Below are 15,315 nucleotides of genomic sequence, written 5' to 3' on the forward strand. Positions count from 1 at the left end.
GAGGACTTTAAGTGCAGGCAGTCAGGTGAGCTATAAAACACTCTATGACTCTGGCCAACTGGCTGCTTATTAATGCAAAGAACTACCTTTCATGATGCTGTCCCAAGATACAGGTGTTCTTGTTTAAATTTCATCCCAAGGGGGCTTTTGGAAATACTGGCATGCAGGAACTCTTTATCGACTTATGGCAAGGGGTTGACTTGGTGCAACAGAAGAAAGGGCAAGGTGAGAAATTTAGATGCTATAATTTCCTCAACTAAAAAGTCCCCATGGTAATGATTAAAATTGCATCAGTCAACCAATGCAGGCACCAGATAGAAAAGAGGAAGAGAATTGAATGACTGTTTGCCCAAAATAGCATGGGAAAGGGAGTGCAAGATGTTACATCAAATTCTGCTGGTTTTACTGCTTGTGTCAGTGGTGTATTACCTTAAGTTGAGACCTCTCACCCAAATATTTATAACAGTTAGGACAAAGCCCACAGTCAGCCATAGAGTTATTTCGGGTCAGGAACAGTGAACTGACCATGAATCACCAATGACGAGACAAAGTCACTGCAAGTCGGGGAAGTAACTGGGTGACATGTCTCAAGGATCAGTGGCAGATTGCTCCTTGACTTAGAACAGGGCTTTACTTGTTCGTGGAGGTGGTGGAGGGGGGGGTGATAGAGAAAGTGAAAGATATATTAGTGCCAGCCGTTGCATTAAGATGACCATCATATCTGAACCATTAGACAATTCAATACACATTTTTACTTGTTGCCATTTACAAATAAAGTTTGGAGCTCAGGACAGTAGGTGATCACATGACCATACTAACAGAGAGAACAAGGAAGTCTCCATCCTATGGAAGGGTAATTATTCTCAATGATTTGCAGCTTGACATGTTTTCCAGTGACAATGAAAGAAATACAGCTGGAAACTGCATATCCAGTTTACAACATGCATTGTGTCTGCTTGGCACAGTATAAGATGTTAGATTATATCAGGAATGTCCAAATATAAGAGAACAAGTCATCAAAAACAATGCATGCTGGAAGTCTGTACAGCCACATGCTGAACATTGAATGATTTGAGTTTTCCTACAATCCAGAAAATAATGAAAGCAAAACATGGACAATTTGGAGCAAAACATGCTTGAATTGTTAATTTGTCCCAATTTAATTGATAGAAATAATCAACTATTAAGAGAAAATGTTATTGTATAGCTCAACCACACGAAGTTCAGACAAGGGGAGAGTATAGATAAAATTGGAGAGGTTCATATTAAAAATCAAATGTTTTAAATTCAGGATACAGGAGATTTGGCAAATCAAATGTCAGCAATTTTAACAATAGATACAATGAGAAACTGGGGGTGCTGCCAGAGCTGTTGTAACTGCAGTACTGCCATGGATACAAGGGAGATGGAGCACTCTGATGCAGGGTCCTACTGCCTGGTAGTGATGCCCATGACCCAGCATAGGCTTTTATAGCCTGTTAGACAGGTTGATGAATTTAACATCTAGAAACCATGAAGGTCTGTGTCTAGGATAGTGGTGCCCATGCTCAGCAGAGGACCACATGGGGTTATGAACTTTGGGGGATTAATGGACAGGAGCAGGGCAGGAGAGCGCTTCCTCACACACCCCCCCCCCCCAAACCAGCTGAGGAGAAGCCATCTATTTCAACTCCCTCGTGACACTACACAAAAGATGGCAGAGGCAGCAGAACAACGGCTGAAGGACCAGCAAAGGCTGTCGGCTGCTGGCGAGTGAAGGACTCAAACCCCCAGGATGTGAGCTGTTGGAGACTGGACCATGGGTACTAGGTTTTGGGACTGGGATTCATGGATACTGACGGCAAGAGGGATTCCCAAAGGGCCCGCAGGTGCTGAAAGCTTCCCAATTGTATCAGAGGTTCAGATGTGGGAGCACGGGTTTACCAATGGATCAAATGGGAGGCTGCGTGGTTAGAGACTGGGGGTGTGCTGGAGACTCTCAGTGTCCCTCTGAAGCTTCTCTCTCTCTTATTGTTGGGCCACTGGGCAATGCTAGTGTCTCTCTGTATGTGCTTTTACAGCAGTAGGAAGTTGACAAATTTTACGTATTGTAACATTTTGTGCATTTTTTACATTTTGTGTGCTATTACATGACCACAAAGGAATCTTGAATCTCCTTTCAAGTTTGTTTTGATTTATAGATTTTAATATCAACCTTCTTTCTGAGCCTTTGGAACTTTCTACATTGTGCTAATCTGATATCTTTGGAGCGGAAGCACGGTACATATTGTACAATTTCACGTTGCCAGCCCATAAATAACTGAATATTATGCTGAGGAGTCACAGACCTCAGGGAAAACATGTTGGCTGAGCATCGACAGCACTGAACTGCAAATCTGAGTTGATGTTGAAGTAAATGCAAATCAGTTGCTGATTTATTATGCTCTGACATTGCCAATCATGTTAGCCCAAAAATTCAACTGCACAGTAAAACATTTTCACGTTCTCCACAATTAAAATTCATCTAGCAAATAGGCAAACTACTACTACAGAAAAACACAAAAGCTGGAGATGATGGAATCTTAAGCAAACAAGGAGGAAATCAACAGATAAGAGAGCATCCAAAAGGCAGGCATGGTCAGACAATGTTTCAAATCAGAACTTCCGATCAAAGGTTAAAAAAGGAGAAATTACATATATAAAGGGAACAAAGCACATGGGAGGTGCCCAGAGGTGATAGGTTATAAGTTAGACAGTGTGAGGAGGGGAGAAACATGCAAAGGGAGAAACCACAAGGAAGGGGTGGAAAGAAATGTTAGAGGACTGAAAGAGATAGAAACAGACGAGGTTGGGCATTGCCTAAAATTGAGAAAATCCATGTTTAGGTTTAAAGCTGTCAGGAGGAATATTAGGTGCTGTTTCTCAAGACCAAATTTGGCCTTACTCTGACAATAGATTAGATGAGTCTGAGGACATCTATTGTTGGGGGAGTTGAAATAGTTGGCAACAGGAACCTTGCTTAGAACCAGCAGCAGAGCATAGATGTTCAGCGAAGCTGTTACCCATTCTGAGTTTAGTATCATCTATGTAGAGGAAACCCACACCAAACCCAGTAGATTAGATTGGACAATGTGAATGTGAAGCTCTGCCTCACCTGGAAGGTATGTTTGTGGTTTTGGATGGAGGTGAATGGGGGGAGATGTAGGGATTTCTTAACATCCTGAACAACTTCTCATTGTATTAAACTAAGCAACTCTCATAGTGACCATTTGCTCTTGTAAGGATGTTGTCCATTTCTTGCAATTCCTCTGCCTCCGCTGCATCTGTTCCCAGGATAAGATCTTGCACACTGAGACCCAAAATGTCCCCTTTCCTGTCAGTGATAAAGCTAATACACATATTCTCCATTTCTCATGTTTCTGTCCACTGCCCTCAGAGAGAACAAAGATAGAGTCCATTTGGCTCTCACAACAACAGCAGTTGACCTCATCAGCAACAACGATGAGTCACAATGTAGAGAAGAGTAGGAAACAATCTAAGTCTCATCATGGACAAGACAAAGGAGATGAATGTAGATTTTAGGAGGATGAGAGACGACTACTCTCCCTGACGCATTAATAGCTAAGTAGAGGAGAGCATTACGCTTCTCTGAGTTCACTGAAGAAAAGACCTATCCTGGACACACAAGATCTCCTCACTTATCAGGAAAGTCCAACAACAGTAATTGCAGTTACACCGAAGGTTGAGGTGGGCAAGGAAACCGACCACCATTTTGTCAACTTTCTATAGGCGCTCTATCGAGAGCATCCTGGCTGGCTAGGTCACAGTGTCATATGGTGGTTTTAATGCATCGGATCAGAGATCAATCTATAGGACCGTAACAGTGGCAGAGGTGATCACTGAGGTCTCTCTTCATCCCCTGCTCCCCCTCCCCACCCCCACAATCGATGTAATTTACCAGGATTTGTTTAAAGAGAGCTTGCAAAATCTGCAGGACCTCTACCACCCCCTCAAACAGTATCTTCCAGTTACTCCCGTCGGGAAAGAAGTGTTAGAGCCAGTTCCACCTGGCTGAGGAACAGTGTCTTCCCACGGGCAGTGAGACTTCAGAATGAATGTTAAACTGCTTAAACAACTCCCCGTGACTATTATAAGACATGTATATAGGTTCTGCGTATTGGTATCATTTGTCCACATGTCCACATGTGTGTTATGTCTGTATGTGTGTTTGCACTGTTTTTGCACCATGGACTGGAGAACGCTGTTTCATGGGTTGCAGTTTTACAATCAGATGATAAATAAACTTAAACTTTCCACACCACCAGCCTCCACATCCAATATATTATCCTCCGATCTTTCCGCCAACTTCAGCACAATCCCACTATCAGCTATATCTACCCCTCTCCACCTCCATCACTTTTCAAAGGGATGTCTTTCTGAGATTCCTTAGTCCACTCTTCCCACCCCACCTTTCCTTAAGCCCTTTCCGCTATAATCGTAGAAAGTGCAAAACCTGTTGTCGCTATATCCCTCTTCTCTTCACCTCCATTCAGGCCCGCAAACAGACCTTCCAGGTGAGGCAGAGCGTCACATGTACATCATCCAATCTAACCTGTTGCATTCAGTAAGCTTGGTGTGGCTTCCTCTACATTGGTGACTAAGGAGTAAATATCTCAAATATCCTGTCCTGGTCCAACAATATTAATGTGATGGCCAAAAAGTGCAGCAGTTCCTCTACTTCCTCAGAAACCTGAAGACATTTCGCATGACACCTGGACCCCTGAACAACACTCTAGAGATGTGCCATTGAAGATACCTCACAACCCCCCCACCTCCTCCACTCCTTCGACTCCATCTACGTTGGCCACTCCCTCTTCCCCCTCCTCTCATCAGGAAGAAGATTCGTGATTGCAAATTCTCACCCCACCAGATTCAAAGACAGTTTCTTTCCAGCCACTGTCAGACCTCTAAGTGAACCTCGCATTTATAAAATAATGCTGCCGTCTTTGTGTATTAACGAACTCTGTAACACTGCACCCTGTTCTGTGCTTCTACTGTATGGTGTGTGGGTAGTGTACGGACTACTTGCAAAAAGAACTTTATCACTGTACCTCAGTAGACATGACAATAAATGTAAATTTGAACCATTTCTCTTATCTATACAAAGTATGGAAGCCCTTGGGCATCCTCAATAGTAACTTGTGTCCATTTTCACTACAGATGTGTTGTAAATGAATGATATGACCTTTCACTAAGCCACATTAATTAAAGTATTTGATCTTATCTGGGTCACTTCCAAGGAAACCAGCAGTGTAGATTCTAACAGGATGGTCATTTTACCTTAAACATAATTGTTACCTTTTTTTCAAAACTACATTATGAAGATCCTTAGGTATTCAAAGCAGTTCACCAGCAGTTGTCATAACGCAACAAATGACGGATAATATACAGCCAGCCACCATAAGTGCTTACCGGGCCTGTGAGCTCAGGCACACTGGCCTTGTACGTAAGAGGACGGCAGTCCCTTGTGTTGTTGACCAATTCACACGGCAGGAACTTTGGGCCAAGATCATCTCCATCCAGTACATCGACCGTCAGTGTGGTTGTACTGGTTCTTCTATTTAGTGGATTGGGAGCTCGGTCCTGTGAATCAACGAGAACATACCTGAGTATGTTACATAGATTTTTGTCACAGAAATAACCCAATGGGGCACCTCATCTAGGTTAGTGCCTATCTATACATGAACTCCTTCTTCCACAAGGAACCATTTGCATATTATTTTCTTTCATCATCTTGCATTTGTCTTGGCTCCTCTTCATGGCATCCTGGCTATTTGCCTCAAAATTTCCTTGTGAAAGTACTAAATCAGCGTATTTTTCTTTTTATTGTACCAATTATTACTGGGGTGTTCTTCACCAAAATGACTTGGGATTTTCTGCTAGTGACCGCCAGTAGACAGACGGTGAATACTGGAGGACATTTAACAGAGAGATCCAGCAGCTATTGTCGGTGATTTGGTGTTCGTTCCACCACTGATTGAACAGTTTTCCAGTATACCCTGCGGAAATCAGCGAGATGACTTAACATTAACTCTTCTTCCAATGATATTCGCTGGAAGTATTTCACTTAATTACGTGTGCCACAAGGCAGATTCTCAGGTCAGCTATTTTCTTGTCAGCTATTTTTAAAATGTCAGCTTTTTAAACATTTCATAGCTAAGAGATAAGAGCCATGATTCAATTCTCATTTCAAAACAAGAGAAAATTTATCTTTTTACTTCCTGCTATGATATCTGTGAGAATTGAATTCCTCAATGTAATTTGGCTTCTAAGGCAGGCTGAAGACAGCACTTTTACTGGAAACCAGAATTATCCTTGAACTGATGCACAATGGTCAAGAGAGGCAAGACCAAGACACGGAAATTGCTCTATCTCTGTAAGAGCCAAAGTTAGCACTGCACACTTTCATTTCATGCAAAACATAATCTCCTGGAGGAACTCAGCATGTCTCGTCGCATCCGTGCAAGAAAAACCATCATTTTTTTCTCCCTCTGGTGCTGCTCAATCCATCGAGCTCCACTGTATAATTGGATCCTAGATTTCCTCACCTCCAGACCAGAATCAATGAGAATTGGTAAGAACATCTCCTCCACAATCTCCATCAGTACCAGAGCACCACAGGGCTGCGTTCTTAGCCCCCTGCTCTACTTGCTGTACACACATGACTGTGTGGCTCAGTAAGAAAACACCATCTCTAAATTCACGGACAATACCACAGCAGTGGGTTGTATAAAAAGGGGTGATGAGTTAGGATATATAAAGGATATTGAAAACATGGCTGATTGGTGCACCAACAACAACACTCAATGCCACCACAACGAAGAAGCTGATTCTTGACTTCGGGAAGGAAAAACTAGAGGTGTATGCTCCAGTGATCATTGGGGGAAATCAGAGGTGGAGAGAGTGAGCAAATTTAAATTCTTGGGAGTCAATAGGCTTTTTCAGGTGCACTTTACGCTAAGAATGTGCCTGAAGAAGCAGGTGGCCCTTTAAATTGTCATTCAAGTGGCAGCGTTTAAAGTGCAACACTGGCCACCTGAAGGACACAACTGTACAGGATGCGGCTCTGAGCACACTCCAGCTCCTGCTCAGTGTCAGCTGTGATAAGCAGCCTGACCCTTTAACATCTGCTTTCACCCAGCTGCATTCAGGTGGCTGGGAGAGCCACTGAGCTGAGCTGATTATCCCTCTTGGAGGAGGGTTACGTAGCTTGCCTCAAGAGCGCTTCCTGCACATTCAGGTGGCCTCAAAACAGCCGCATATTGCCTAAACATGCGGCTTTACATGCGGGGCAATTGGCCACCTGAAACTGCCTAATATTTTAAAGGATCTTTTCTTGACCCAACACAATAGTGGCATCATTAAGAAAGCACGTCAGCACCTCTACTTCCTGAGGAGTTTGTGGTATGACATTAGAAATCTCGGCAAATTTCTAAGATGTGTGGTGGAAAGTATACTGACCTGCTCCTATCACAGTTGGGTACGGGGACACCAATACCCCCAAGTATAAAGCCCAGCAAAAGGTAATGGAAACAGCCCAGGACATCACAGGTAAAACACTCCCAACCATCAAGAACATCTACAGGGAATGCTGCCTTCAAGAGCAGCAGCAATCATCAAGGATCAACATCACCCAGGACACGTTCCGTTCTTCCTGTTACCATAGGTGCTACAAGATTCGCACCACCAGGTTCAGGAACAACTGCAACCCCTCCACCATCAGACTCCTCAACAATAAACTCAAACAAGGACTTATTTAAGGAATCTTACTTGTGCACTTTATTGAATGCTTTTTTTCTCTCTGTATTGCAGTTTGTTTACCTTTATTGCTTAACACCCAACCCCAACCAACCAATTTTCCCTTGCAACTGCTGCAACCGTGTCTGCCTGTCACGCATCAGACTTGTCAGCCACAAGACATTACCCCTCCATAAATCTTTGTCCACGAAGCCAAGCCAAAGATTGCTTACATGTGAATGATGAGTCATTTTTTTTGGCACTGCCAATAATTCTGCCTCAGCCATGGGAAAAGAACCTCAGGGTTATATGTGATTTCATGTATGTACTCTGACAATAAATCTGAATCTTGGTCCCTCCAGCTGATAGATCTTGCTCCACATTCCAGCCTTTGCTGTCTCTTGTGTTTCTTCACTTTTACTTCATAACTTTTCACAAAATCTAAGCCTAGTTCATAGGTGTGTGTTGCCTTATTTTATCTATGTATCATGTACTTAAAATGCTTTGTCATTTTTGTTAATTCTGACTAGTTTCTTTACTTGCTGTGACAAATAGCGAGAGCACCAAAAAAATGAATCACAAAAAATTAAATGCAACAAAAGTTAAACAAACCAGCTGTATCTTGAAGAGTTCCCGTAACAGTCACCCCTCAACTTAAACCTGCCTCATATTTTATACATGCACATTCCGACGTCCCCATGGAGTCATACCAATGCATGGGGTTAATGAGTTAGTTACCTCCCGCACATCCGGAAACAAAATCAAATTAAGCTCGTCATTGATTTGGGTGGCCAACTTCAACTTATGACCACAGCCTGAGTACGTGTTTGCCTGTCACCTACTTGCACCACCCCTCCAAAATGCAATCTTAACAAAGGAAAAACTAACCTGGGTTTGATAACCACATGCACACTTGGCTCATTCACAGATCAAAGACTGTTTACGGGTACCCAAGTCCAGGACAGACAATACTTACAGGAGCTGAAATGTTTTGAAATGCACGGCAGAGATGATGATCACAGGAAAGACCATCTCAAGAGCTAAGGGATTAGAATAGCTGGAGTGAAAGGGTGAAAGAGATCAGGTGTAGGATGGGCATGTGGATTTTATGGTTATCAACATTTTGAACGGGCCAAATCCAGTAGCCTATTTGGAGATAGGGTTTTAGAGCATTGAAACAGGCCCCTCACCCCAATTTGACCATGCTTACCAAGCTAGCCCCGCCTGCCTGGGTTTGGATTATATTCCCTAAACTTTTCCTAACCATGTACCCATCCAATTGACTCCACCTCTACACTTCCTCCGGCAACTTGCTCCATTTTTCCACCATCTGTGCATGCAAATGGTGTCCCTCAGGTCCCAATTAAATCTTTCCCCTCTTGCCTTAAATTTGTGCCCTCTAGTGTTCTATTCCCCTAACCTGGGGAAAATAAAAAAAAACCCAAGGTGACTCATGATCTTATAAACCTCTGAAATGTCTTCCCTCATCCTCTTCCACTTTAAGAAATCCAAACTTCTATCCAGCATATCTTTATAATTCATATCTATCAGTTCCAGTAACATTCTAGGACTCAGGGTCAAAATACAAACTGCCTATCAGTTTCCATGGATGCTGTGTGACCTGTTGAGATCTCCATAACTTCAGTGTATTGCTTCTATCTGACTTCACTGTCATAATTTCAATACGATCTACCAGAGCACTTGAGCTGCAGTCCATTTAAGTCACACACGAAAACTAGCACCAGATGACCACCCTGTCCGACACATGATAATTTCTCACTTTCTCAGAGCAGTTATTCTTTAGTGTGTGCAGTGAACTGGGATTCACTGGTAGTGTGTGGCAATGATGGCTGGCTCCGCCCCCATCTGCTCACATATAACCCAGGTATTTATGCCATTTAATTTAAGGTGAAAAGACAGCAGAGGACTGATATCTCAATCCATAACTCAATCAAGTTGTAGAACTGTAGAACTCTCAAGTATTCCATAGTACATCAAGTGAGTAGAGTAGCTATGCCCCCGATGAGGTGCGAGTTGAAACCATCCACGTTTTCCCAGAGAGGATAACATTGGGAAAGTGTTAGTGTTGGATGTGGAGTTAGAATCCATTCCTGAAAGTGCTTTCCCTCGAAGTTGTTGCTCTATTGGGAGAAGCAGGAGGTGGCTCTGTGCACCAACCAGTCTCAGTTCTCATGGTGGCACGGGCATTTGGCCGCATGTGTAGCTTGAATCGGGCTTTATCTCACGGGATGGATTACTGCCTTTGTAATCGGCGAATCCCTTGTTGGCATTTTGATCAATGTGACAAGAACACTGATCTTCTGGAATGACAGGTTCTCGGATTTTATGGTGCAGTCATTGATTTCCTTCTTCCACAACACATGGGGACTGATCACTGAGCTCAGACCAGCTTGGAAAGGGGAGGGAAGGTGAGAGGATATAATTCAATTTTCATTTGTCCTCACTTCTACTTAATGCTTTGATTCCATGTTACTTATAATTACATAGCAAAGGTTAGACCAGTGAGGAATAGGACTGACAGATCCACAACTGAGAGACATAAAACAAAGATACTGCAGTCCATAACGGGTGAACATAAATTAAAACAGCTTCTATTATAAGAATTGACAAATTTTCAGCAGAAAAATGCATGTAAGTATATGATTTTAAGATCTGTGCATTAACTGCTTTGTTAAAGCAACTTTCATTGTCTATTCTTCACTCTTGTATATTTTGACAATACTATCTTTCAGAAACAGCAGGTGGCGTGGAATGATTTCTTTATCCTTTCCTTGTAAATGAACGGACATTGTTTATAAAGAAAATATTGCTGGCAGCACTTCATCCATCTCGCTGGATAAGAATCATCAAGCCAGGATGTCCATGAATGGATTATTTTCGTGCTCACCAGTGGACGTATGTCAGTGAATTCAGCATCACGCCCCAAGTAAAAACAACTCACAGGACAAAGCATCAAAGTTGCAGCAAACTCTCCACCATTGATGTAAAGAAACTCGAGTCCAAGGTTGATATTGAAAATAGGAATTAAATTGCAGATTTGGGAAAAAAAATCTAAAATTAAAAGTAGAAGATGCTGGAAATCCTCCATCTGCGGGAACCAGACACAGCCTGATCTGAAGACTGCTGCATTGAGAAATTCCCCAAGTGCATCCATCTGCTTTTGTAAGTTTTAAACCAGTGAAGGATCCTTTGATCCTTTCTGTCCAAAAGACATCAAATCAAAATATCGTCAGACTGCCTTTGTGCAGAAACCATTTGAGAAAAAATAGAAGGCATCCCGTGCAATGAAACCAGCTGGTGTACTATTGGGGATGTAACCTCCTTTATGAATTACAATGCGAGCTCCATGACTGCTAACATTGGGAGGCTCCGTAGACCATGAGTTGTCTTGACTGCATAGCATGTATGTAGTAAACCACTGTTACATTGTGATTGGCTGCTATCGACTGGACACATCTCCCGAGACCGATCCTACCTACAGCTCATCGCAGACTCCCCTTTGCTTTTGCTCTGATCACTCAAGGAGGTTGTTTGATAATGTTCCGGTCTGACTACTCAGTCTTTTGCGAATTATTGATGGTACTTCAATTTTAATAGCTAAAATTTTCAAAGGAGTATGGAACAGTACCTAAAACCAGAGAAACTTGACATCAACCCCTGGTTGCTGAATGCCCCGAACACCTTCAAACTGTGGCTATGACGCTTCAAAAACATTTGGTCACTGGAAAGTTAACGAGGTCTATGCCAGACATCTCCTGGCCACCAGAAAACAATGCCCTGGCGAGTCTAGCACTGAGTTCCCACGGGCCCTCCAGATCCTGTGCAGAGCCTGCAACTGTAAGCCCGTGTCCACCACCCAGTGTGCTGGGTGCTCCACTCCAGGTATATTCACCAGCGATTACAGGAGCAAAAGGTACTCGATTTGACGAGGGCGGTCGAGGTTACAGAGACATTGGAGGTGGCCCTCCAGAGCTCTGACAACTACTCACCGCTATCCTGGGATGGGGCATTATCCCACACGAGTGATTGGTCCCATACACCGACCCACAGCAATGGCTGGTGCCAGGGCCAATATTCCAAGGAACTGTAAACTGAGGGGAGTTTTCCTGAAAAAATAGGCTGGAGGACTCCCACTACCATCTGGTCGGAAACCTCAGATGGCCGCGCGGCGTGCGGTGCAGTAGCCTCTGGATGGAGGGAACAGCAACTGCTGACCCAGGAGTCACTTTATGCTTATATGGACATTGCTATCATGTCTTACTGAGCCCACAGACTGGTCTCAGTCTATAAACATGTTCCGTTAACTGTTATTTTATAATATTCCACTGAGTAGTTTGTTTTAAAGTTAAATGTAATTTTATGTTGTTAAATTGTTATGGATAAAACTGTAACTGGGAGGCTTGGATGCAATGGCAGCCATGGTTCAAGATGGCTGCGTGGCAGTTGCTCACAGAAGCCCCTTGCTATGGTGCCAATTTGCCCTCTACTTTGCTTGGTCTTATGTATAGTATTATGTTATTAAGTAACGCCTTGTCCTGGAGAAACCCAATTTAATTTTTATGGCTGTTTTACATTTTAAAAAATGACAATAAAATGCTGACTGACTGACTGATAGTCTGACCTTGGCTACCATCGTGGGCAATCTCTCCAGTTGTTACTTTTGCAGGCGGGGCACACACCCGAGAAAAAGCTGCAGTATGCTCCTGGTGCTGGGGAAAAAAGGGGGCATTATGCCAAAGTTTGCCAATCTAATCTGTCCACGAGATCCAGTAGTACTGAGTGCAGTCATTCACTAACCTCGGCATCACAAATCGGAGCCCTGCACTCTTGCGACCCCATGTGTGAATCATGGGAACCGCCATTTTGGACTGCATGCCAAACGCCATCTTCCCAGGCAGGGGTTCGAGGTCGGCCAATTTTGGGGCTGAGGGCGGCCATTTCGGGAACAGTCTCGGTCTCTGAATCCATACTGGCATCCATCACATTGGATCAGGAGGCACCACACGAACTCGCCATGTCCATGATGGTCGACCAGGTAAAAGGATACGCTAGCAAGGCTCTCCGTAGTATCTTGCTGCTCTTTTGGTACCCCAGCTTTATGCGCAGTGACCAGGGTACATCATTCATGAGCAAAGAGCTGCGGCAGTAACTACTGGCCAGGGGCATCACCACGAATACCATGGTCTGGAAGACGATCCTCCTGGCACTGAGGCCATGGGGCCTTCATATCTCCTAATACACTTAACTCCATTCTGTCACTTTTATGTACTGCCACCAACACCACTCCTCATAAACAGATGTTTGCCTTCCCTCAGAAGACTGCTTCAGGGACTACACTGCCTGCCTGACTTACCTCACCAGGACCTGTCCTGTTCCACAAGCATGTCAGGCATCTAAGACTGACTAATGATCGAGAGGGTTCGTCTCCTGCATGCCAACCCTAAGTATGCCTACGTCGCCTTCCCTGGTGGCCGAGAAAATGCAGTCTCAACCCTAGACTTGGCACCATCGGATCCCACCCGACCAGCACTGACTTTCCACAGACACTCTCCCTTAGGGGCTGTAGCACGTCAAATGACTCAAAGACTTGTTGATTCAAACCAAAGCTATTATTAACAAAAGACTGGAGCGTAGTACATCAAGGTCGACCAGTGCAGACTGACCAGGATCTGGTTAGGTGCAGCCTTTTATGTCCTGGCCAGTAGGGTGTAGCTACGGGGCTCAGCCAATCATTATCACTATATGCAAATATATACAAATATATACACTGGTAATAGGATCCCATACTATCACAGGGGCCCCTGAACCTGCAGCTGACCACCCCCTTAACTCAGACTACTATTGCTAACAATAACTTACCAACACCACACTCCCTCACACCACCCACCTGTTCCCAACCCTTTGCCATGTCGCTCGCTGCGTCTGAGAAGACCTCCTGATAGACTTAATCTGAGAAGTATGTGTATGTACAGTTGTTCCACTCTCATTTGTTTTCACCCCACAGGATTCTTCTTAAAAAACCACTGTTACACCGTGATTGACTGTTATTGACTGGATACGACTCCTGAGACCCATCCTACCCATAGCCCCTTGTAGGTTACCTCCTTCCTTTTGCTCTGGTCAGTCAAGGAGGTGGATGGCTGTTTGATAGTGTTCCAGTATTAAATTCCTAATTGTTTCACTACTCAGCCCTTTGTGAATTATTGATGGTACATCAATGCAAAACATTTTTTTTACTGTATCTTGGTATACATGACAATCCACAACTCAATTCAAAGCCAATGTGAGAAATGTCCTTTAATAACTAAAGTAACTTCATATGTTAACTTAAGGACTATTATTTTCCAGTGGGTAAATGAGAGACATGGGGACAAAAATGTTGGTTGATGGAACACATTTAGATGCTAGACTGAGTGCTAATACTGTGTGCCAGGTGTTCTTCCTCTCAATCATAACACATGGATGTTTGCCAAGAGTTAACAAACACTTTGATTCAATTAAAGAGTGTACATTGATTAACGTTAGCAAAGCAGCCTGACTTCCAGGCAAGTATCCTATCTGAAGAATAAAGGTATCATGAGAACATCTGCACTGTGTATTGTGTGGGCTTCGACACACGAACCAGAACGAACAAATTTTATTACATTTTATTAAGCACAAGGTGAAAACATTGAACTGGGCTGTAAAGTTCTCGAATGTGTCCCCACAGAATGCAGTAGATTCAAAGACATTGAAACTCCCTGAAAAAAATGGAACAATTGTATGGCGTCAGGTTCTTGCAGGAAAAAAAAACAGATGCAGGGGAAAAAAAAACTCTTTGATATTTTATTAATGAACCGAAAGTAGTTATCAGATAACTGCAGCTTTGCAGACTCCAAGGACTCACTCGTTATTGATCAGGTTGGTGGGGGGGGGGGGGGTGTTTCAGCCTGCGGGAACATCTGGTGTACAAGGCTAAAATAATTTTAGAAAAGGACATTTAATATGCAAAGCCACAGAGGCATGATTCAGATGGTGGATGGCCAAAGAAGCAAAAAGCAAGGGGAAAGACAGAACAAAGGAAGAACAGCCAAGGTGTCGTAATATGTACATACTAAGGATGGCAACAGGGCTGGTTAAAAAAGAAATGACTTCCATTTGGAAAAATGGGCACTTGAAGTGGATTGGAAATTAATTTCTACAAACAGTTCACAATAAATAATAAGACAATGGAATGATATAGAAGCAGAATTAGGCCAATTGACCACTGAGTCTGCTCCATCGTTCAAATGCATATATTTGCTGTCAAACCTGCCTTCTTCTCATAACTTTTGAAACCCTTTTGAATCAAGAATCCATCAACCTCTGCTTTGAATATACCCAATCACTTGGTCCGTGGCAATGAATTCCAGCAATTCACCACCCTCTGGCTGAAAAAGAAAATTCTTATCTCTGTCATAATAAGACATTCTTTATTTCTGAGGCTATGCCCTCTGGTCTAAGACACCCCCAAAAATGGAAACATCATTATACCCTCTC

General features: G+C 43.3%; 1 protein-coding gene across 1 annotated transcript in view; it reads right to left on the reverse strand.

The window, feature by feature from the left end:
- The window catches only part of pcdh15b (protocadherin-related 15b), a 568,726-nt gene that overhangs the window by 520,878 nt on the left and 32,533 nt on the right, over positions 1-15,315 (reverse strand). Inside the window, exon 7 of the mRNA XM_069899399.1 lies at positions 5,452-5,622. Coding sequence (XP_069755500.1) covers positions 5,452-5,622 — 171 coding nt within the window. The remainder of the gene's footprint in view (positions 1-5,451; positions 5,623-15,315) is intronic.

Source organism: Narcine bancroftii, chromosome 10 (assembly GCF_036971445.1).
Source record: "Narcine bancroftii isolate sNarBan1 chromosome 10, sNarBan1.hap1, whole genome shotgun sequence".
Lineage (NCBI taxonomy): Eukaryota > Metazoa > Chordata > Chondrichthyes > Torpediniformes > Narcinidae > Narcine > Narcine bancroftii.